We start from the raw sequence: 24,296 nt of genomic DNA, 5'->3' as shown, positions 1-24,296 counted from the left end.
CATTAACTACAACACTTCACAAGACAAGACAATAACTGGATACTAAACCCACAGCTACAGTTTGTGTGCAGCAGCAAAGTTGGTGAGTGAATGAGGAGGAGAGCGTCTTACCTCGTAACTCTCCTTCAGTATCTAATGATGAGGGTGAGGAAGCAGCAGGCAGCCAGGACGTTTCCGTGACAACACAGTCAAACAAAGAGGTGCAAAAATACAAATTACAAGACAAATGCACAAAACAACAACAACAACAACAACTGATCCAGCTAACGGCTCATGCTACTGCCAACACAAAGTGCAAATCAATCCAAAGCAAACCAACGTGAAAAACTGAAAATGAACCTGTAGAAGTTTGCATCCCCCTATTTTGAATGTCAAAAAAAAAAAAAATCACACATTTAGTTGGTACAAATGTTCCTCAAGTTAATTTTCAATTAATTTATCAAGAGGGATGCAAACTTTTGGAATAATGTAATTTTCATTATCGTACTTTTTTTTTTTAAATAAAAAAAGTTTTTTTGTTACTTCTGATGATGAAGGAATATTTCTACCAGCTTAATGTGCAACATTATGTTCAGTGAAGGAGCAAGTTTTCATAAGCATCTCAAACTTTTGCACCCAACTGTAAATGATAAACTTCTTTCTTTAATCATTTTTGAACATAAATCAGTTTGCCACTATATAATAAATCAATTTGCAGTTTTTTTTCTAAATCTTTGCATAAAATAATTTACCTGTAAAAATTCCAGAGCTAATAATAATTATTACTTCATATATAGATATTAACTGTACAAAGGACTTTTGGGAATTGAATATATTGTCTCTTTCATATATCAGTTTAATTTTCTTCAGCCAGTGTTTTGTTTTACTTTGGAATCCGGTTACATGTGTTGCAGTAAAGGATTTTAGGAAACCGACTAACCTACATGTACAACTGACAGAGCGGTGTTAGCAAGTGAAGCCATATGAGGACAGTGAGGAATGTAGAACTACAGGAAAGGAATTATACTTTGTGATCATTATGAGAAAACTATGAGTCAAAGTCTATGAGTTTGGTGTCAGTTTCAGAACAAAACAACTTGGACGTTTGACTTTTTTGATGTGTGAAGCCAGTTGACGGATGGTTCTACGGAAAGTCGTCAGACTCCTCACAACAAAGCTCAACCAGGGCTGCGACATTTACTGAGATGAGAAATAATTTAAAATCCTTAGTAAAATGGAGCAATGTGATGTTGCAGCCCCTCCAACAAGCCAATGTGGTCTTATCACAAGTCATCGTGCAGCATGCAGACAACATGACAACAACCACAGCTCCCACAAAGACAGACACACCACAATCAGACCGTAAAGAAACGGAAAAACATTGGTGTTTTTAGACCTCGAACTCTTGTTGGAAGCCCTGGGTGCTGTGAAGTTCAGCCACGTGTTTGATGAAGTCTTTGACTGGAAATGCTGTCTGCTCGTCTAGAAGATAAAAAAACATCCAAAACATGAACTAAAAATTAAGATTAAAATAATAAAAGTTTTAAATTACTTTACAGTAATTACAGACTGTAATTACATGATCACTGTCAGAATTATAGTATATTATAGCTTTTGTGGACATTTTTGGAAAGAGAAATATTCTTAGAAAGTCAGGACAAAGCTCGAATAGTGAGGAGACTTTTGCACATTGCCGTCATTTTAGGAAAGTGACACTTTATTTGTGAATGTTTGTGGATGAGTTAGGACATTTTGGAAATTGATGAGACGAATGATGTATTTCAATGGGATCTTTTTGAAAAGTCTGAGGCCATTTCTCGAAAGGTTTCAGTCATTTAAATGCTGAGATATATTTGGTAAAAACAAGTAAATTTGAACACGTTTACAAAGCAATAGCAGTTTTCCGAAAGTTGTGACATGTTTAGAATTTTTGGTTAATTGAAGATGGTGAGGAAATTAATAAATTACAACCGTTTTTTTTTTTGTTTTTTTTTCTTTAGGAAAAGGATTTTCATTTTTTAGAGAGTAAAGACAAAACCTTGTTTTCATAAGGTTGAGAATATAGAAACGTTTGTGTTACCAGGTGTTAATCCATCCGTGGACGGAGCAGCGATGACTCTGGGTGATGAACTGTGGTCAATGTAGAAGTGAGCCGTCTGAAAACAGGCCCTGCAGATAAAAAACACGTACATTTAACATATTAAACATCCTCTGATGTTTGTCTTTTAAATGAAGTGGCCAAATCTAGTCCCTAAAGGCCTCTGTGAAAGTCCGGAAATGGCAAGAATCTTCTGCAGTCATCTAATAGATTTGAAATTTGACAATGTAAAGAGAAAATGTAAAAGCAACAACAGTTTACTGAACGGAGGCAGAAGAAGCTTCTGTTTTCATGTGATTCTGCTTTAGCCCAGATTTTGGAGAACATGTCGTAATCCCAGAAACACAAGGGGAAAAAAAAAAAAAAAAGATGTTCTGTTAATCCTCGACAAGTTTTTAAAAGGATGAGATTTCCTCTGATGAGCCTGTGTTGTCTCAGCCAGAAATGGTCATCAGGGATTATCACTGACAAACACACACAGAAAAGGCGCCGAGCTGTTGGATTAAAGACTGATGCTTTGGAGAATCTGCTCAGACGGACAGAAATGAGTTGTGGTCTTTTGGGTTTCGCCGTTCAGCAGTTCAGGAATCAACGTTGGTCTCATGAACTAGTTACTTTCACTGGTGAAGTTTGTATTTCTCTTATTGTTCACTCAAAGATGAAAACTTACTCTTTCGAAAAGCTTCAACATCATTTGTTATTGAAATGCCAGTTTCTGTCTGAAGCAAGGACACACACACACACACACACACACACACGTTAATATACAGTCAGGTCATATGTATCTGGACAGTCACTGTCACTAGGCCATGATTAGCCCGAAAATCCATCCGCTCAGGAAAAACCTCTTTACAACAGTTGTGAAGCGGCAGGTTACCGTCAACCACGGGTTTATGAACAGATAGACATCACTGGCAAGTCCCAAAAGCAGGAAGACTTGGACATGGAGTTCTCGAAGAAAACCCCTGTTACAAGATGAGGCCAAGATTTGCGCCAGAAAAACAGAGAGAGTTTGGAGAAAGGAACAAACTGCTCATGATCTGAAGCTGTGAAGCATGAAGGAGAAAGTGTTGCATTGTGGCCACGTTTGGCTGCAAAAGGAACCGGAAACGTTCAGCCCAACGCGTCAGACCTCACTGGACAGGTGGACAGGAAGCTGCCACCTTCGGTGCGTTCAGTGCTCGTCCTCTGGCAGGTGTGAGACACGTCACCTCGGAGCATAACTTAAAAGGACAAATCGACTTTATTTTCCTTGTTTAACTATCGAGACTGACACTAATCGGATTCTGTTCATGTTCAGGTTCATTAACAAACTCACTCTTTTTGGCACCAAACATTTTCGCTGACTCTCTCTTTGACGTTTGTCGGCAGGTGCAGTGCAGATGAATTATTTCTACAAACAACCATGAATGCAACAAACTTTGAATGTTAACTTATGGAATTTGAATGCGAAGGAATTTGAACAAGTTAACCACAAATCGCTCAATCTCTTAGTGGTCTTTCTACCGAGTTCTCCGAGAAGGACTTGGGCCCCTAGGAACAGCCCACCCCTGCTACATATGACCCTCTGACTGCGAGACACACACACACACACACACACACACACAGGTCATCATGTGCCAATTTGGGTCCTTTTGTGGTTGGTTTGTGCGTCTTTTGTGTGATTGTCGTGTGCCACAAAGTTGAGAACGCTCGTCTCCATGTACTTGTGTCCGTCTGTGGTCACTTTATGGTTTTCGTGCACGTACACAAAAGAAAAACTGAAGACACCGTCTTTCAAGGTGAACTGAGTCGGAAACACTTCAGTGTCAGAAAGGGGCTGAAAGGCTTCATTCACTGGGGGCATTGTTTGTGAAGGGGCTGTTGTGGAGCACTTTATGTCTCTAAAAAGATTAAAAAAATTACCATAATCATCGTTTGAGTCTCTAGTCAATTTGTGTCCTTTTGTGTGATTGTCATGTGGCGCTTAAATGTCGTCTTTCATCTCTGGAGTTGTGAGCTGTTGTCTCCCTCTGTGCTATAACTTCATGGTTAGTTCATGTCTTGTTTCATGTTTTTAATTAAACATTTCAAGTCTCTGTAGACAATTTGTGTCCTTTTGTGCTAGTTTTGCAGGGTCACGTTGTTTTCTGTACCTTTGTGACAGCTTTAAAAAAGTCCACCGAGATCTTCTTAAAGTGCTGGACCTCAAATGCACAACCGCAGTGTCCAAATGAGCTGCGTGTAGTCACAGGGAGCGAAATGGGACAAAACACCAGCAGGATTAGTGCAGTTTGGCCTCCTGCCGCTCGTCCTACAAGACGCTGACACGATTCCCCCTGTCCGACATAATCAGACGGATGTCCTTTTTCCACCCCCCACCCCTCTTTGGACGGTCGCCGCTGAGTGAGGTACATCCCTCAGCGAGGATTAAAGCCCCTGCTGGTCCCTATTACCCGCTTAGCACTGCTCGATCTCGGAGATATAAAAACAAGCAGAAGGCAAAACACCAACAATATGTTGAAGCCAAATGAGAAGTGTGCAATCACTACGTTTGACAACGCGTTGATCGGCTTTCTGAAGTTGCTTATTTCACAGTCTGAGTGTGCAGCTTTTTTCCCCCAACACACAGCAGATGATGTTTTCAGATACAGGAGAAACAGTTCATTTCCTGTTTAGGCATAAAAAAAAAAACCCGTGTTTGCCAGCAAATCCAGTTCTTCGTGCATGTAAATACACGAAGAACTAAAGACCCCATCTTTCAAGGTGAGCTGAGGGGAATCACACACACTCCAGTGTCAAAAGGGGGAGGGGCGGCGCTGCCTGAAAGGCTTCGTTCACATTGTTTGTGAAGGGGCTGGTGCTGAGCAAACGCGCGCAAATGAAAACGCTCGGCACAATGTAAGATCGAGATTGAGCTCGTGTTCAAGGAGATTACGCTCCCCAGACAAATGCGAGAGTCTTCTGACTAAAGCCACCAGTTTAGAAAATGTGACCTGGGGGCTGTGTGAGAGGCTGGAGGCATCAGTCGCTCCTCCACTCAGGATGTGATGCAAGGTGCGTGTGCAATAACCGACAAATGTAAAAAAAAACCTGGAGTGACATTAATTTAGTGAGTGAGGATGGAGGAAGGCTGGAGATACAGTTTTCCAAAGAGTCATGAAAAGGTTTCTCCAACACAAAGAAAGCCAGAAAACATAAGCAGCAGACCTTCACATCAGGCAAGTTAACTCCTGTCAAGAGGCAGCTTTTAAGCACAGAGGAAAACTGAAATACTTTTCTTAATCCCAGGATCCTTAGCAGCTTGGATCCGTTTCCCGGCTGACTTCATCCTGTCTAAAGCCCAGAAGAACGCAGCAGAAAGTCGCATCGGGTCGAAGCTCGTCAGACTGACTTTGAAAAGGATTGTGTGACTTATCTGTAGATGTAAAGTGTTGTTTATATCGCAGTGACTGACAAGGTGCTTTCACACTGTCCAAAAGTCCAAAACCACAGGAGCCAACAAGCAGTGTCGGCAAACAGCCTTATTTAAGCAAACTGTCCTCATTCTTCAAAGGTTGTAATTCCGAAGGACAAAAGCTGGCGTCAGAGTTGATAATGCGTTAGTGCTATTTGCCTGAAGGGAAAGTTGACAAAACGCGTTTTAAGAAATGTAAAAATACACCAACATGGCCAATGTCTTCAGCAGCACGTTGAATTCCGACCTGAGATATAAATGACGCTAATGCCAGGTGACTGGACCTGCTGCAAGAACGTGAGCAGCATGTTCACGGAGACGCCAGCTGTGTGCGTTCTTTGACATTTGGACTCTTTCCAAAGACAAACGTCTCTGGTTCTGGTGTCTAGTGTTACTGTTTGTGTGGACTGCACCTTTTTAGAAATGATCAAATACTACTAAAATTCCAATCCTCACCCATAAACATTTTCTTTCGGAATCATTTAAAATATATATTTTTCTACTACTACTGCATATTCTTCCAACTTATTTGTTGTAATTTGATAATGATTAATACCTGAGAAAGGCCTGTACTCCTCCTCCTTCTTGTACAGTGTGGTTCTGCTGCTCCACAATTTACTTAAATACCCTGTAAATCGACTGTGTGCGCCCACCACCACGCGTGGGAAACGAGGTGAGTGAGTACACAGGTTGATGTATGTAGGGGGACGTTAAGCTCAAGGTTGAGTTTATTCAAACACACTTCAGTGTGTTCTTAGAGAGACGGGTCATATCCTATATGGCAGTTCACTCAAAGCACATGTACCTTCACCACACTGGGATTAAATATTAAACACGAAAGAGCCTTCGCACAGAAAAACCAGACAATCATATTCCGGGGCTTTAGTGGGCAAAACAATCTTAATAAATTCAATATAAAGTCACCTCCAGTAGATGAGGATGCTGATGAGGACGACAATGCCGACGACGGTGAGGGTGGAGATGATGGCCAGAGGGACCACAGCCTTCCTCTCTCTCTCCCTGATCGAACCAACTCGAGACTCGTGGCTGCTGTTACTGGCATCTGGAGACATTCAACAGAACAGGATGGACGTTAAAGCTACAGCAGAGGAGACGAAAAGGAATCACCACTGGATGATGGCCGTGGTGCTTTCAAAGAGGAAAAGCTGCTGAGGTGGCAGATATTTGAGTAATGAAACCTTAGACAAAACACACTGTGTGTTTGCAACCTTTTTGTCCCTAAAATATTCACAACAACCAATGAGCCAGATGTGTTCATTTAAATGGATTCTAAACCAGATGTTATTGCAGCTTTCAGTGAATGACTAGACTTTGAGATACAACAAGCACATGGAGCAGCAGATGTGATGTTGTGTACCTGGGCCTTCAAGTTCCACCATAAACCCTCTAATCTTTTCAACATGTATTTATTACTTTTAGCTAAATTATTGTGTTGGATGCGTTTGTCAAATTGCGAATGTAACCGCTTCAAACATTGATCCTTGTAAAATGTCATTAATTCAGTATGATCAGCGGCTTTCGACTTGTCCTTTCAGGGGAGGCCCCTGGATGCCCCTCCTGCTGCAACCCTCCCATTTTGTCCGGGCTAGGAACCGGCACCAAGGTGGCCGGGCGGGTCCACACCTGGTGGGGTGGGACTCAAGCCCCGGGGGCCTTCTGCATCTGAGCCCCCAGGGCCCCCTAACTGATCCTACATCCATCTTATTTTTACCAAACCTCATCATGCATTTTAATCTGGCTTTTCTGTGTTTCGGCCATTTATCCACAACAGGCAAATTATTTGAGGTACTTTATATAGTTTTTACAAGTATCCCGTGTACTGAACTGCCTACAGATTCTGGTTGAGGTGAGGTGTCTAACGAACTAATGGGGGCTCTATGCCTAATGCACACAGATTGAATGGGGTCTCTGGACCTCTGACTGCATTTTAATCTGGCTTTTACACCCTGTTGTACTGTATTGTGTTGCGTTTATGCTGTACTCCCTAAAATAGCTGCCTTTCCTAAGGACGACCTAAGTTGACAGAGGTTAACCTCAACTAAAGAGCTCATTCCTGCCTCCAGAGCAGCTTGGCCTCCCTGAATTGTTGGCTAGAACTAAAACTCCAACGTTCTCAGATCCCTAACAATTTATACGTCAGACATGAACCATATTAACAACCCAGCAGTGAAACACAATGCACCACCGTTCACATTCAGCCACCTACTGCACAAACACGGACCTCGTCGCATTCAAAACACCTTCCCAACTACTTGAAAGAAATGCGAAGATGCACAAAGACTCATAATCAAAAAAGTCCATCACAGTTCAAGTGAGAACAGCGGCAGCAGCAGCAGCACACAATCAAAGCTTAACCGGAGTCAATCAAACAACATAACTGTAACTTGAAATTTGGAAATAAAAAACCTGACAACAGACCCTGACCTTGCCGAGCTGCTGAATCTTCTTCTACCTTATTGTCTGATAACTAGGGAGGGAAACACTAGTGTGGATTAACCTTGACTGACAGAGGCTGTTTGTAAGAACTTTTCTGCTCTGCACAAACCGGCTCTGTTCGGCGGTGAATGGCTGGGTCGGCCCTGCTGACGACTTCATAAACAACCTGTTGTGTGAGCTCCGTTTCTGTGCACACTCAGAGTAAAGGCTATTCCTTCCATCATTCATCCAGCTTTGTCTGCCTTTCAAAAAAATAAAAAATCCACGGACACACAGGCAATGATAATGGGCAAAGAAAAAGAAAAAGCCCAGACAGAAGAGAGAAAAGGTTACTGGTTTTGGTGCGGAGACATGAAGACATGAAGTTGCTCAAAGAAAAGAAATATGTGCACAAAACTTCTGCTCAAAGTTTCCTGTGAAAGGAGCTCAAATGAAATGATGAAGCTGAACTAAATAATGGAGACGGAGTTGTGTTACTGTGCATCTGTCTGTCGGAAGGTCAGGGGCACGGACATGAACACACGGTGGGAAAGATGGGATCATTTTCCATTTGGGGATATTTTAGTCTCAAACTATTGGTAAAGAAAAATCTAAACCAAGAACAAACAAACAAGTATAAATCTGCATGTTTCTGACAAAAAGAAAAAGTCGGTGACCTTGAATAAACTAAATCAAGTTTTAAACAAGTAAAACCTCACATCCTACATAAAAGCACAGAGGCAGCTTATTTCTCACTCTCTGATTTTTATGTAAATGAGCTAAAATTATAACCGTTTGAGAGGAAGGAAATAGTCTACAAACTAAAATATGTGTGAGATGTGGCGGATGCCTAATCCAACAAATCTCAGTTTAAAATACGTATACATTAGAAAATGGGCATTATTTTTAAATTATTTATTAAGACAAGAAAGTGCAAATTCACACCAGCATCAATGCTTCCGCTAAACTCAGCAGTAGCAGCAGTTGAACTCATAATATTCTACACTTGTTTGCTGAAAGCTTCGTGAATCATTGTATTGTAGTGAGGATTATGTTTTTTTTTCTAAGGGCAGGGAGGCAGATGTGGTGCAGATGTGCAGGGTAGTAAACCTGCTGAAGAGCTTTGCTGCACTCTAGTGGCCATATTGAGTAGCATTCAAGCTACTGACAGATCTGACACTAGGTTTTGAAACTTGGACACACAGCTCTGCATGTACCACCACATAAATCTTTACCAGTAATGGATAAGTGCTGAAAACAAAGTTGAGTCTAATGAATATAATAATATCATGTTTGCTCCTTGACTTAGATTCTTCACTGCTTTCTACCTCACTTGTAAGTCGCTTTGGATAAAAGCATCAGCCAAATGCCTAAATGTAAAGTTTAGGATAATTACTTCAGAATAAAGAAAGTCTCACAGAAAGTGCACAGTAACACCGGTCACTTGAACTTCACTATTTATAGTTTCATGTTAAATTCATGTTTCATTCACTTGGACCTTCATCATATTCCTGATATGCTGAAATGACCAAATGACTGAAACAAGAAGCAGTAAATATTGCAGTACAAATGAGACAGTGTGTAAGACTTTAAGGGGTTTTTTTTTTACGCCTGTCACACACTCAGGTGTACAGGTGTGAATGCTTTAAATGCATAGCAACAAAAAAAGTATCATTAAGCAGCTGATGCTGATTTGTCACGTGTAATTAAACAGTCAATATATACGGTAACTCCCACTTTTTGCTACTGTTGGACAGTTGCCCTTGTTGGATTAATTCCATTTCTGTGAGCTCTGTGATAGACAGACATGGACCAGACGTCCCACCACATGCATGCTAAGGGCTCCTGCCCTTCATAAGCATAGAGATAAAAAAAAGAGATGAATAGTGGTGAAATTATGAAGCCTCAAATGAAGATGAAGATGGGATCCCATCGGTGACTGAATTTTCTTACTTTCACAGACACAAATGGGGGGAAAACAATGAAATGTAGTTTTGTTGTTGAGAAATGATGGATTAGTTTATCGGACATCCAGAACTCGTCCTGATCCCTCGATATTTTGCAGATGAGTACAGCTTTTCCCCCACATGGACGTTTTAGTTTTACCTGCAACGGGCTCCTCTTCCTCAGACTCTGTGTCCATGTGCTCGGAGATACTGAAGTCAGAGGATGTCTCGTTGTCGTACAGGCTTTCGCCCTGCCCAGAGCCACTCTCCTCCTCCACACCCAACGACCAGGGTGAAGCAGAGGTTTCCACGGGAACATTTGCTGTTGTCATGATATCTACCCCTGAGGTGATGGCGCTTCCGCTCTCGCTTTCAAAATAGAAGGCAGAGGAGCGTTCTTCCAAATCATCCGGTGTCTGACCGGACTGGTCTGAGGTTGAAGACGAGGGAACGGTGTTTGTGACTTTGGTCGAATAGGGTAGCGTGCTTTCCTCAAAGGCAGAGGACTGAACCCTTTCCCACTCCTGATCTACACCCTCCCGGGAGTCAGGAAACAGGGCCGAACCGGAGGCACTGCTGCTAGCGTCTAACACATTCCCTTCTGGAGTAGGGGTGAAAGGGGAGGCTGTGGGTGAAGACGGAGGGACAGAGGTAGGGTGGGTGTAGTTCCCATCTGAAGGCGAGAACCAGGGATCCCTGATGCCAGGTGCTGTGGCTGCAACAGATACGGGCAGGTCACTGTGGGTGGCTTGGAGAAGGCTGGAGTGTGGAGAGGTCGACGAGGGAGAGATAGCACTATGGGAGAGCAGAGGCTGGTCTAAGGACAAAACATCAGAAACTGGCACAGATAGAGAGTGTAGAGGGTTGTCTATACCAACACCAGAGGATGAGGGGAAGCCCATGCTAGAGTAAAGCTCTAAGCTAGCAGAGTCCCAGGATGAAGACGGCAGGGGGATGTGAGGAGAGGCATGCAACCAGGACGAGGACACCGATGGCTCCAAGGAACAGCCACACAGAGTATCCACATCGCTAGCTAATGGAAACCCATCACCACTGACCTCAGGCAGAAAAGACTCCATTGTGCTCCCTGTGGCGTATCTTGAATCCTCAAACCCAGCTGAGAAAGAAGTGTGAAAGCCAGGTGTTGTCCCAGAAAGGGTAAAGTCACTAGAGAGGAGAACTGAAGGCTGGAGGGTGGAGCTAAGTGACAGAGACATTGTTGAGAGTGACAGATCCTGGAAGGATTTGGCTGGTTCAGTGGCAACGGTGGTGCCATACGGATCGGGCACTGTTTGGAGAGGTGGGGTTTCGCTAAACACTGAGGGGTCGCCTGAAGAGGCCGACGAAGATGAGGACCCAGACAACAAATCATCATCGCTATTACTATTATCAAACCCAGCACCAGGGAAGACAGAGTGAGTCTCCCAGCTAGACAAGGGGGGCAAGGAGTAAGGCAGGGTGGAGGCAGGGAGCGTAAGGGTTGAAGGAGAAGCCGGGTCTCTGCTAGACAACAGTGCAGTAGCGACATGCTCGGAGTCCGATGCAGAGGTAGACAACACAGGCCAAGACGAGGAGGGAGGGTCATGCAGGCAGGTGGAAGGTACAGCACTGGGGTCCGCGGAGTCACACAGAAGGGGGGAGGCAAAGGAGGAGGAGGAAGAGGAGGGAAGGACAGAGGGGCGCTCACCGTTTGAAAGCGGTTGTATGGTCTGCAATAAAACGCCATTCAACCTGATGGAGGTTTCAAGCATGCCGGGATTCGTGGGTCTGCTTGAATCCGCTTCCCTTGAGTAGGGAGGTTGGGGAGTTTGGATCTCTAAAAAACCTCCGGGTGCAGAGGTGGTGTCTTCATTTATGGGACGTCCCAGGCCTTGGTTGGTCTCAGACTGGATGAAGGAGGAGGATGATGTTGTCGAATCCCTGGTATGAGACCTCAGTATTGCTACAGTGGTACCATATGAAAAAATCTTTTTACCACCCTTTGTCTTTGCACCGGTGAATGTGGGAGTAGTGGTTCTAACATCCTTGTTTGGACTGATGGCTCCAAACACACCATCTGTTTTTGTACTGGAGTATAATGGAGAAGTGGGAGGAGAAAGGGAGACTTCCTCGGTTGGTGTAGTGGACTCAAGTGGAGCTTCCCCACTGAAGTCACTACTTCCTCTGGTTTCAGGTGGCAGGGTAACACCTGGTGGCTGTGTTGAGTTGCTCCGATGTGTCTCCTGTGAAGGGTTCAATGCTTGTCCAGACTGGGTGGACCTCGGAGGGGGAGAGGGGGGATCAGTGCTGGTCCTTTTCGGACTCAACTCTGCTGCTGTGGTGTTGATGCCAGGGAGGGGTAATAGAGGTGATCCAGAAGCTGGGGTCCTTGGCGAGTTTGTCAGAATCGAAGCCAGATCGTAATCTTCGGTTTGGACCGGATCATTCAAAGACCGATCAGGGTCGTAGTTGTCCTGTTGGTGAGAGCAAAGTTGCATAGTTAGCAACAAATCACAACCTTAGTTCTAATTTAAAGTAAGAAGAAAATTAAAGTGTGTCCTTACATCGTTGCCAAATTCATCTGAAGTGGGATCCAACGTGTTTTCTGAAAAAGGGCACAGATTGCATCATTAGTGAGGAAAACCTAAAACGAAACAGCTTAAGTCCTGTCAACTTTAGTTTCATTTGTATTTATATTGATATTCATTTCCTAAAGTTAAAAAAAAAAAAAAAGCAAACACACAACAAAGGAGTAAAACAATTTGAAAAAACAAACAAAGGTGTCACTGGAACAATAAGGAGATGCAAAGACACAAACTTGGGACATGAGGTTTCTGAATATTCTAGTGCACCGTTAAATCTAAAAACCTTGATTTGACAGTGAATGCGACGAATGTAAACATGTTAAATGACTGAAGAAAATGGGAAGAGGACGTATGCTTGCATGCAACATGTCAGGAACACGGAACTTTCATGCATGGATTCCCCCCACAAACACAGACAATGCATTTGCAACTAATCAAATTCTGTTTCATCCTCCTTGTAAAACCAGACGAGCCAAGAGAACAATTTAGAAAGCGCCAACTTGCAACTACTTTCTGTCATGATTGGAAGTTTTTGGTGTTCAAACTCCGCCCGTCTTTCGCCTAAGAGGGATAAAACAAACGCACAAGAGTTATTTGCAAATGCCGCGTACGTTGACCGAGCTGAGACGCACAGCACACAGCGGGGACGTGAGGGGGACATGTGGGCAGGTGTGGCTCTTACCTGGGTGAGACTGGTTTGTGAAGCATGAGGTGAGTTTTTACAAGTTTAACGCACTGACTGAACTTTAAATTCTGTGTAGATGTTGATGAGCTTTATCTAAACCTCAAAAGAAAAGTTTTAATTAAACCAAAAAAGTATCACTTGCTGCTCGGTTTAGTCACTCAACAAAAATGTTATTGGTTATAATTATTAGAATGACACGTCTTTCTATAATGTATTTTTTTTTTTATTTGAAAAACTATAACATTATAGAATTGCTGAAATGTGCATGTGTTTATTTTAATGTAAATATAACTATTAAAATTTGGATTAAAAAATAACTAATTAGATTGGACTCTGTTAAATAGTCATGAATCATAATGTATATTTGGGGCCTGGTCGGTGGTGGAGCATTGGGTTGGGATACAGAAGGCAGTCGGTGATCTTCTTTTCCTTTGGGCTGTTCCCCTTCAGGTGTCTCCACAGCGAATCATGTACCTCCATCTAACTCAGTCCTCTGCATCCTCTTCTCGCACACCAACTAACTTCATGTCCTCTCTCACTACATCCATAAATCTCCTCTTTGCTCTTCCTCTAGACCTCCTGCCTGGCAGCTCCAACCTCAGCATCCTTCTACCCACATATTCATAGTTTCTCCTCTGAACATGTCCAAACCAACTCAATCTGTCCTCTCTGACTTTATCTCCAAAACATCTAACATGAGCTGTCCCTCTGATGTCCTCATTCCTGATCCTGTCCATCCTCGTCACTCCCAAAGAGAACCTCAACATCTTAAGCTCTGCTACCTCCAGCTCTGCCTCCTGTCTTTTCTTCAGTGAATGATGTTACTTTTATAATCAAGTGAGTAATTTATTTTTGCACATCATCTTCTCTCCAAATCTTGTCATAACTACATCTGAAAATGATCCATTAACATCCACATCAAAATATAATGCAGACCAGTGATACAGTATTACAGAAAGCTCTTACTGCAAAAAGTATGATAATCAAGAAAAACTACATTATCTGTGCAAATGGACAAATAAATATTTTTACCCTGATAACTATTCCTTGATTAAAATAATGCTACAACTCTTTAGTTGAATATAATGTCACAGGTACCAGAACCTAAAGTCTTTGAGTTTAATTATTTTGTCCAACCAAAAGCCAAATGATACATGTGATCAGAGCTGAACAATTAATGGTTTTCAGAATCTCCAAACTACAATTTCAAACATTTCAAACATTCAGAGGCATAAACCGCAGCATGACATCTGCAGAGCAATTACATAAAACTGAACGAGTAGCCAAGTCCATCGATGGGTTGTGACTAGCACTCCATGAAACGTGAGCCAGTGCATTTCCAGGAAATTACTCGGCCGATAGAGTTGATAAGGAAACACAGTGAAAACCAGCAGTATAGCAGCCGCCATGCATGTTCTCCTGCTGCTTTCCCCCCCTGATGTTACCAATCATATCATATCTAAAAATACAAACAAACATCTGCAGAATTTTGAAGATGAAAAACAAATTTGAGATAAGTTTTGAGATAATTGTATTGAATTGTTCTAATGATTAACAAACAGCTAAAATGCCTAATAGTTCCAGTTGTGCACCTACACACACTAAAAGCTGTTTTCCCAGATACAATCATGTTAGTTTTTGGATGTGTCAAAATATTCCCCCCCCCATCAACTTATTGTACACTGTAGAATATCAGTCATTCATTCAAGCTGACACGGAAAGAGGATCCAGGGGATTTTCTGTTCTTTGTAACATTACGTATCAGTTTATTTAATAGAAAGTTCAGTCAGAATACAAAGTCACTGTGATTGCCATTCCAGTCCATGCTAAACAAAATGCTGCTGCAGACATGCAAACATCTCTCTGAGAGAACAAGAAGAAAAACAAAACAAAGATGGCGACCTCGTCTTTCCATCTGACAAGTAGGGACACAGCAAATGACCCCTTGACCCCAAACCAAGCGTGTTCTTTCATCTTAGAAATATGGAGAGAGACAGCACATTGGAAGAGTACAGAGAAAGTGGTGGAACAGTAAGAAAAGAAAAATGAAAACAGAAAAAACACAGAAACGTGTGTGTGTGTGTGAGATTAATTCCTCACAAAACTGAAAATATAAACCCCCACAGTAAAGGACAGGGAGGGCGAAGAGTGAGATAAAGAGGAGGAGCAAAAAACATCATTCGTATCATTCGGGGTTCAGTGGGATGAGGAAATGTTTCTAAAATAAAAGTAACGTGCTGGAACATAAAACATATTAAGTAGAAGAAGTTTAAGCAGTAAATTCCTTCCTGCATAATTAGGTATTTTGTGCAAACTGTATTTTTTACTTTTTTAGTTTAAAGTGACATTTATGGTGTTGTTTGCAAACATTTCTGACTTTTTCTTAAAATTGAAACTATTTTTGAACAATATTTCAATACTGATCAATCTAGGTGTTATTTGGCATTATATTCTTAATTTGAAGCCAATTTTTGGCTCAAAAAATTTAATAAAATAATAAGTCATATTTTTGAAGTATAAAACTAATATATTTACATAGACAATATTAAATGAGTTTTTTTTACATTTTTTATGGGAATTTTCTATTATAAATCTAATCAGATATCCGAAATGGAAATTCCACCAGCTGAATATTCAATAATAATTTGAACTATACCAAAAGACTCTGATAGTTGCACATCTCATTTGATTTAGTAAACTATTGTAAAACCATCTTAGCATTTTATACTGTTAATTTGCAGTGAGATTTTATTTTGTCGCACCATTTCTTTACTTTCCAGTCAGGAAAAGACAGCTGTAGGTTCACTCTTCCTCTACTCTTCAAGTGTAAAGTTGGAGAAAAAAACAAAAACAAAAAACAGAATAAAAAACTGCAGAGGAGTTCATCTGTCAACTCTACACTTGGTCTTGGGCGCGGTCACGCTTACCGGGGTCATCGATGGGCATAACCACCGTCTGCAGGTTGCTCATACGTCCGTACAGGCCGTTGGTGCAGACCGCCACCACCTGGACCATGTAGCTAGTGTTGGCTGACAGGTCATCGAGTATCGCCCCCTGTTGAAGGAAGGAGGATTAAAATGATGAGAAGGCCTCGCAGCAAATGATCCCATTTTCTAAATGATAGCGTTAATGTTTAGCTTTATTTTCTTCCCTTTAGAGTCTCAGTCCGTGACTGCGTGTTTATGGCTGTTTTAATAGGTTTTCTCAGTCTTTGGGATCTTTAATGGCACTAGGGTTTTTCTCATTTACATATTTAATGAACAATTCGGATAAGTTAAAAGTACTAGAAGTAGAAGCTGCTTACAGGAAGTGGTTATAGATATTATATGTTGTGGATTCTGTTTCTCACCACATCCTGGTCTCCATCAGTCAGGTATTCAGAGGGGACAGAGTTTTCTACATTGGCCAGTCGGTAGCTGACGGAGTATTTCTCGATGCTGGCGTCATACACGGCCCGCGGACGCTCCCACGTCACCAGCAGGCTGCTGAAGTTGTAGGGCGTCGCCTGGATGTTCTCTGGCTCCGAGCTGCACACTGACAGAACAACACACAGGCAAATGCCAAAAAACGGTTAGGAAATATTTCTCCCAGGTCTCCTGCCCGTCCCGACCCATCACTTCCCGTCCTAAATCACATGAGCAACTGCTGAAATGTACAAAAATGTGTTTACCTGCACTGGAAAGTATGAGATTAGATGAGAACTTCCCTCAGCTGGAGGCAACGGATCAGGCTCAAGTTTGTGAAAACCACCATTAAATAACTGAGTTTTTCTTTCAAACGATTCTGTTCTGGGCTTGTTTTAATTTTAACTGAGAGAAATAAAAGTAACATATGACGGCTGAGTGAATTGTTCAGATTCTGGGCCAGAGGAGAGATTAAAGAAGCAGAAACAATGCATCTGGGATTAACACGGATTAAAAAGGGTCTGAGCGTGGATCATATCAGACGAACACTGACACACTTCGTCCATCTGACCTGAACCTAAACCTCTGTTTTCACAGTGACGAAGGCTGTGATGAAGCTGATGTTTTTGACGGTCGGGGTTTCGACCACCAGAGGGCAGACGAGGACGGGATAATACAGTGGCTTCCAGCAGCGTTTCAGTAACAATAATTAAAATATCATAAGAAGGTTCAAATCTGGCAGACAGTACAAAAGCCTCGCGCTTTCCCCTCGAGTAGCTATAAAGTTTCCAGATTATGGCAACATGACATAATTGTTAAAATTTCATGCAGATGGAGAAATGATAAGGCAAAAGTCCTCTGCCGACCTACGGTGGAGATCAACATCCAATTTTAACTTTAACAATTGTATTTTGTATTTCATGATTTTAGCACTTTTCATTTAAAAAGGTAAAAATACAAATATCTCAAAACTTACGTCGACAATAATGCTACTTAATCTAACGTAAGACTCAAAATTAAATCACTCTCCCTCTACCTCCTGTTCGATTCGACTTCATTACTAATTATCAGGTCCAACCAGCGTGTGGTGTAAAAATCCATAGTTGACCAAGTTGACCCTTCCTCTCACTGTCACTGCTGTTTTATTCAGGTCACTTTGATACTATTCTTATCTCTGTGTCACGTTTGCCATCATTTCTGATCAACTCGATCCATTTGGACTGATTTTTCTGTATTTTCAGCCAGAGCCCAGCCAGGGAAGATGTTGAATTTCACAGTGTACTAATGTGTTTATATTCTGTTTTTAAATTCCATGTCAATTGACCAGACCCCCTCCCCTGGAATTATAGTTGAAGACCCCTGAAACTGTGCCATCAAACTGTATTTTATAAAGTAAATACTCTATTAAAACTCTTCATTTTATGAATTTCTGTCTTACATATTTAAGGCAGTTTATGGCCCTGTTGTTTAAAGGCGATAATTAAAAAAAAAAAAAAAAAAAACTATTTGCCTTTCTTTGGAATAACAATAGAAATACAATAGAGCTAAAAAACACAAATACTATAACAAGACACATTTTGATTCAATACAACAGCGGCAACCATTTCTTATTGTTGCATCCACCAACGATATGAATTTTGTTTTCTCCACACATTCTTCTTCCTCTTTAAAAAACGTGAAAGGAAGCCTTCACTGAGTTTGAATTTGCCTCTTTTGGTTCTACGGTGGTTAGTACGTGTAAATTAATGCCATTAAACTTATGTTTGCCTTCCTTACATTAAAATCTCTCTCTAAATGCCTCCGGATGACATCTCTCAGAGCAACTTTCATTTCGGATTCTGTCATCTTGTTGCTCTTCCTATTAAGTGTGTAAATGTGGTCAACCTGCTTTTCCAGAGCTCCTCCAGATGACATCATCTGAACTCCTAATAATGAAAAACTCATCTGGAGGAATTCTTCAGCTAGAAGCCAGAAATATTATAATATAGGGAAGTTTAAAAGCATTAATGTACACTTACATCCTAAGCATGTGGAAAATTGGTGAAGTTGCCCTTTAAAATATAAGCTGTAATGTAAAGTCTTCAGAACAGATGTTTATCTTATTTAGATTAAAAATCTTGAGCTGTGTGCACACAAGTCAAACTACATAGGCGAAGTAGGCGAAACGTACCTGGTGTGAGGACCTCCTCTACGCCGGTGTAGGAGGAGAACACCTGACCCATGAACTGCTCCTGCTGCTCCCTGTAGTTGTTCTGCAGGTAATCCATCAGCATCACATATCCAGCCTGCTGCATCGTCATCACCTCACAAAACATCTCCAGCTGCGGCGCAGAACACCACAAAGCAACACAGTGAGAAAACCGTGTTAGCAGCGTCACAACGGCAGCATGATGTTCCTGCTGTCACTTTGAAAATCAGAGTCAGACTGGAACAGCAGCAAAGCTAAAACTAAAGTAGGGGTCTGGCTTTGCTACATACCTGTGGGGTCTTTATTTCATTCTGTAAAGGGCCTTAAAACTCCTTCATTGAGAATAGGCACTATACAAATAAAGTTTAATTGAATTGAATATAACACACACGGACTGATTATTGGACATTTCCCACAGTGACTTAAGTGATGGAGGGTGAGTGGTTTCTACAGAAGAATGAAAATACGTCCGAAAAACAGAACGTAAACAAGACAAATTGTAAACTGTGTAAACAACATTAGTAATGTTACTTTTCTCTCTCTCATACTTAAACTAGTTGTCGAGAAATGACAACATGAAGAAACACAACACAACAGAAATTGCCTGCGTATATAGAGATGGTGTGTTAATAAAACACATGAAGCCAAACATGGACTTTTCCCATGAGTGTCCGGCTCCACATGGTCTTTAAAGGTTCAGCTTTACCGAGTTGGCAGATTTTGCTTGAAACATCAGTAGATCATCATAACATTAGTTACACTCTGATGATTTATCGTTAGAAGTTAATTTTTTAGTTCTCTTCCGATTGCAAAGCAAAAATCTAATTAAACGCTCAGATACCGTAGCAAACACATGCACCAGTTCCAGGATTCCTTCCGCTATATATATGGAAAACACAGTACTATAGAGAACTTAAGCTCTTGGAATATTTGGATTGTTATCAGTGCTATCAGGAAGGTGCCTGACCAGTCGTCAATGAGCCCAAACACACCATTCAGCCATTAAAATCGAGAAACGCATAACCTCCAAATGAAGCCTGATTTTAACTGGATAGAGATTCTGTGATTACAGAAGATGCTGCCCACAGACTGAAGCTTCTCCAAGATACCTCAGAGGAAATACTCAGCATTCTCACTTAAGTTTTAGTGCCTAAAATCCCTGCACTCTTTGAATAAAGAGAGTATGTTCTTTGATAAAGAAAGTCAAGTGAACTGGTCTCAGCGTGTTTCCGACAGCATAAAAATACGGCGTAAACTCCGAACAACATCATCAATCATCATCATCATTTCTCTCAACAATGTGGAAGGGAAGAGGTTTGCAGAGGCTATTACAGCTCAGGTGAGTCACTTCCCCTCTGTTCACACACTCACACGCATTCATTCAAAACCATTGGAGCCATTTGCGGTTGTTGAAGTCGTGACTTTAAACCATTAAGCTTTGGCAGCTTGAGCGGAGCTGGAATGTAGACCAGCTGAAACACGTCATGAGAAAGAGCAGGAAACCAGGGGAGTCCTGGAAGCGGCAGGGTGCAGGGTGCAAGAGGAAAACATGAATAGGCTGAATTTATCTCAGTTAAGTCAAGAATGAAAAGTTTCAGTTCACTTATTAGCTTCTTTGTTGAAGACTCGTGCAAATACATGATGTTGTGTAAATATGCCAGAATTAGCCAGAAGCTAATTTTCGTCCGTAGTCCTCACACCACAAAGACAGAAAGTGGTAATGGAAAAATCGAACTTTTTTTAAATGTAATGATTCTGTAAAAACCTGGTCCAGTTTATTTGTTATTGTACTTTATTTTATAAAAAGTGAAAAAAAAACCCATCACGTAAAAACCAACAACGGTCACATGACAACCTGATTGGCTGAGCTTCTCCGTTGCTTGGCAACAGGAGACTTTCTGTGGCCTCTCTTGCATTTCGTCTCATCATCCTTGAAGTTTGAGTTGCTAAATTAAGTCCTGTGTTTAATTTTTCTTTATGGTTTATGTCAGAGCTTCTTTCCTTTCTCTTTCTTTAATATACATAATACTGTAATTTTCCTGTCATGTAGCCGCTCGTCAAATAGCTCTGCAGCAGGAAACAGTACTTTGAAACCTAAGCAGGATGCCAGCAATGTCTAAATATTGTTTTTGTCCAACTTGACATGTCGCCCTGGTAGAAGTAGCATCTGTTAAAGTGGCTACATTACAAAACCTTGAGTAATATAATCTTGGACTTTTTTTTTTAACCTTTAGTTTTAAAGCCCCAAAAAGTGAAACTGCTTCACTTAAAAACCAGCTGGGGTCCTGTGTGTGGTTGACGTCATGACTGCTAGATCAAACCATGCAGTGTAAACACAAAGGTTTTTGTTTTTGTCGTCATGAGGGGGGGGGGGGTCACATGTGTGTGTGAAGCCTCCTGCCTTTTGACGGCTGTGTGTTCAGTGTGAATGAGTCTGCGTAAGATGACGTTTGAGCCTCAGCAGGCGTAACACTCAAACCCTTTTGTGAAAAACCTGTGTGTGTGTGTGTGTGTGTGTGTGTGTGTGTTGCCTTGTTTCAGAATAAATACCGTAAAGACCTTTTGTGAACCAATAGTTGCTTGATATAATGACGGGCTCTGTACGGCTGTCAATCATCCTCGGCCTGAGGGCAGTCACACACACAATCACACAATAAGCTGCTGCCTGCCTCACCCATAAAGTGTGTGATTCCCCGAACGCTAGTATGAGAATTCCTCCTTTCCCAAAGCTGGTCTACCGACATTTCTGTAATGTGTCTCTTTCTTTCTTGAACAGAAGCCAAGGCTGATGTCAGGTGGGCAGGCGGGATCTGTAGCCCTGCATCTACACTACTCCACTACTCTGCTTCCTTCAGATTGTTGACAGTTTTTAGTTGGTCTTGTGCAGGTAATCTATGCTTTTTAATGTGTGTGTACTAAACATGTAGTAGATGAACCAGCAGAAAATGAATCCAATCAAATGCCAATCTTAGTTTACATTTGCTCTAATGTGTCCAGTGCTGCAAAGCTGCAGTTCTTTGGTTTCCATCGTGGACAAAGTTTGTATTCCCAATATTCAAAAAACTGCTGAAAACAGAACTCTTCCGCAAATCAAACCAAAACCCTCAGTTCCTTTCTGATCTCTTGCACTTGCTTCTCCTGAAACGGAAAAACTTCTCCTACCACTTGGCGTTGACGTTTTCTCCTCGACTTGGATTTTTGCTGACTTGTACCTCACTTGTAAGTCTCTTTGGATAAAATCATCTGCTAAATGACTAAATGTAAATGTATGTAAAATGTTTGTCTCTTAGATTAAATAAAACTGATGATTCAACATCTGCAACGCTACCATTTCACAGGTCAAAGCTACTTTCAACATGACCAATGTGATAAGAAAGAGGTGACCGAACAAAATGCAGCTGACTGAAATTTCTGCACTCGACAGCCAACCTGTTTCTATGGTTAATAATGAAACACACAGTACCTGCCCACCTATAAGCCCGGCTGATATTAGGGATTCACACATTTGTGTATGTGTATCTGCTTCGCCTTCCTGAGCTTCCAGGAGTTCTCAGTTGTTTGGTTTTGGATGCTTAGCAGAACTGAGGGTCTCTCATTTAGGTCAATAATTGGGAATGAAATCTGATGCTGCCTTCATGGGGAACTTGAGGTTTACCGGGAGGTTGTGTTATTAGGAATAGGATTGGACTCCGTATTGCCACATAATGTTAACAGACTCAGATTGGGGCCATAAAATATTATCAGAGCATCTCTAGTTTTGGACTATTATAGAGCTCCATATGATGATGGCACATTCCAATTACCCAAGAAAAGAAACTGAAACTTTAACTTCTAATCACGAGATACAGATTTCATAATTACAAGTTACAGAACTATCGTGGTTCTGTAGAGTTAAGAATGAAGTTAGATTATCCATTTTATTTTGGCAATTTAAGAAATTACTGGAGATGATCTTCAATATCAATTTGCAGGTTGCATTTTCAAAGTAGAATTTTAGAACATGTCACTTTAAAGGGTAAAGAACTTCCAACTTCTACAGGAAACAGGAAGTGCCGTTTTGCTGTCGGCCACAAATTGTTTACAGTTTATAGCTTATTTGTTGACATTTTGGAAAGTTCACCAAACTTCTATCTATCAACCCAAAACTATAGAGTTTTGAAAGTATTGAAAACTGTCACTGAACTATTAACCAATTACAAGAGCTGTTTCCTGTAATTACGTGATCCGGATCTCGAAATAAGGTCTCTGTGCCGCCAAACCATATACTTAAGGATTTCACATGTATATTATTTCAACAGCATCATGAAGAAATTATCGTAATATAATATGTGCACATAATGTGTGTTGATCACAACACATATTATGGCCTCATTTTCAGCACAACAACAAAGTTCACACGACCAAATGTAGTGTTTTTCTTGCCTTTTGTTTAGAATTTAGAGCTCAGTTTGGTGAGATACAATTGATGATGAAAAATATTTAAGTATCTATATGCTAGTGTTCAAATATTTTACATTTCTGTGACAGTTTTTGCTTCTGAGGGCGACGGAGTTGAAAATACCGGCACCACGTTCCTTACCTGCTCCGCAGAGACGGCCACAGTGTTCTTGAATACGATCCATTCGACGGTCTCGCTGCAGGGTGGTGTGGTCAGAGAGCCATTGTAGATGAAATATTTGTCTGTGGAGTTTGGCAGGAGACCTCTCAAGGCGAAGGGCAAAAGTTCTGAACTCTTTCCTGGAAAGAAGACAAGAAAACTTGACTTACAGAGATAGTGGCAAGAAAAAAAAAATAAAAAGACAAACCGAGGAGACTGTGACGTACCATATCTGCTCACGCTGTTGATGCCATCTATGATGGAAGCGTAGTTCACATTGTCTTCTGCACTCATCTGTGACATACAAAATTAAACAAGATGTTCAAATTCAACATGAACAGGTTAAAGTTTTACACAAATAAAACAACGTTTTCATATAATTAAATCTGGAATGTGTCAGGAAACTATTATTGGAACCTTTTACATCTTTTTTAAAAGTACTCCCTGAATTTCAGGTAAACTGCATTGGTGGAATCTCAGTAAGTGGAAGCTGCATTTCTAATGGTTTATTTGACTTGTAGTAGAAGCTGTGGGATGATGTGGATTCCTTGATGTTGGGTCTAAACGGGACAGTGAGGAACTGGGAGTAAAAACCAGGCTACACAGGTGCAATAATACATCCCGGACACTAAAGTCGCCCAAATAACACTGTAATTTCGGCCGTAAAATGATGATTTGATGATATGATTTTTGTCGGGGTTCAGTTAAACAAAAGTGGAACAATGGTATAACTTTGTATTGTTTTTGACAGCAGCAGGAAAAGTTACACTACTCATCGCACAATGGAAAATTCAACCCCAGGTTACATAACACCAGACCCCCCCCCCCCCCCCCCCCCATAACATACATTATATCAAATCATTTTAATATGAATTCATTTTGCTTTCTTTTTTAGCAAAAAAGTTCTGATGCTGAAGGAACATTTGTACTTTGTGCATTAAAAGTTAAAAACAACAACAACTT

General features: G+C 41.2%; 1 protein-coding gene across 3 annotated transcripts in view; it reads right to left on the bottom strand.

The window, feature by feature from the left end:
* LOC137108352 (receptor-type tyrosine-protein phosphatase zeta-like) overlaps positions 1 to 24,296 on the bottom strand; it is a 73,717-nt gene that overhangs the window by 10,006 nt on the left and 39,415 nt on the right. Inside the window, exons 6-16 of one of the 3 annotated variants that reach the window (XM_067492779.1) lie at positions 23,561 to 23,627; positions 23,316 to 23,473; positions 18,719 to 18,869; positions 16,494 to 16,678; positions 16,072 to 16,198; positions 12,439 to 12,479; positions 10,056 to 12,348; positions 6,438 to 6,576; positions 2,060 to 2,148; positions 1,376 to 1,461; positions 112 to 132 (exon numbers count right to left, since the gene is read on the bottom strand). In XM_067492779.1, coding sequence (XP_067348880.1) covers positions 112 to 132; positions 1,376 to 1,461; positions 2,060 to 2,148; positions 6,438 to 6,576; positions 10,056 to 12,348; positions 12,439 to 12,479; positions 16,072 to 16,198; positions 16,494 to 16,678; positions 18,719 to 18,869; positions 23,316 to 23,473; positions 23,561 to 23,627 — 3,357 coding nt within the window. The remainder of the gene's footprint in view (positions 1 to 111; positions 133 to 1,375; positions 1,462 to 2,059; positions 2,149 to 6,437; positions 6,577 to 10,055; positions 12,349 to 12,438; positions 12,480 to 16,071; positions 16,199 to 16,493; positions 16,679 to 18,718; positions 18,870 to 23,315; positions 23,474 to 23,560; positions 23,628 to 24,296) is intronic. The other 2 variants (XM_067492781.1, XM_067492780.1) reach the window with 2 other exon arrangements.

This window comes from Channa argus, chromosome 23, assembly GCF_033026475.1.
Source record: "Channa argus isolate prfri chromosome 23, Channa argus male v1.0, whole genome shotgun sequence".
NCBI classification, from domain to species: Eukaryota; Metazoa; Chordata; class Actinopteri; order Anabantiformes; family Channidae; genus Channa; species Channa argus.
The sequence above is the reverse complement of the archived record's forward strand: the minus strand, read 5'-3'. Positions and strand labels throughout refer to the sequence as shown.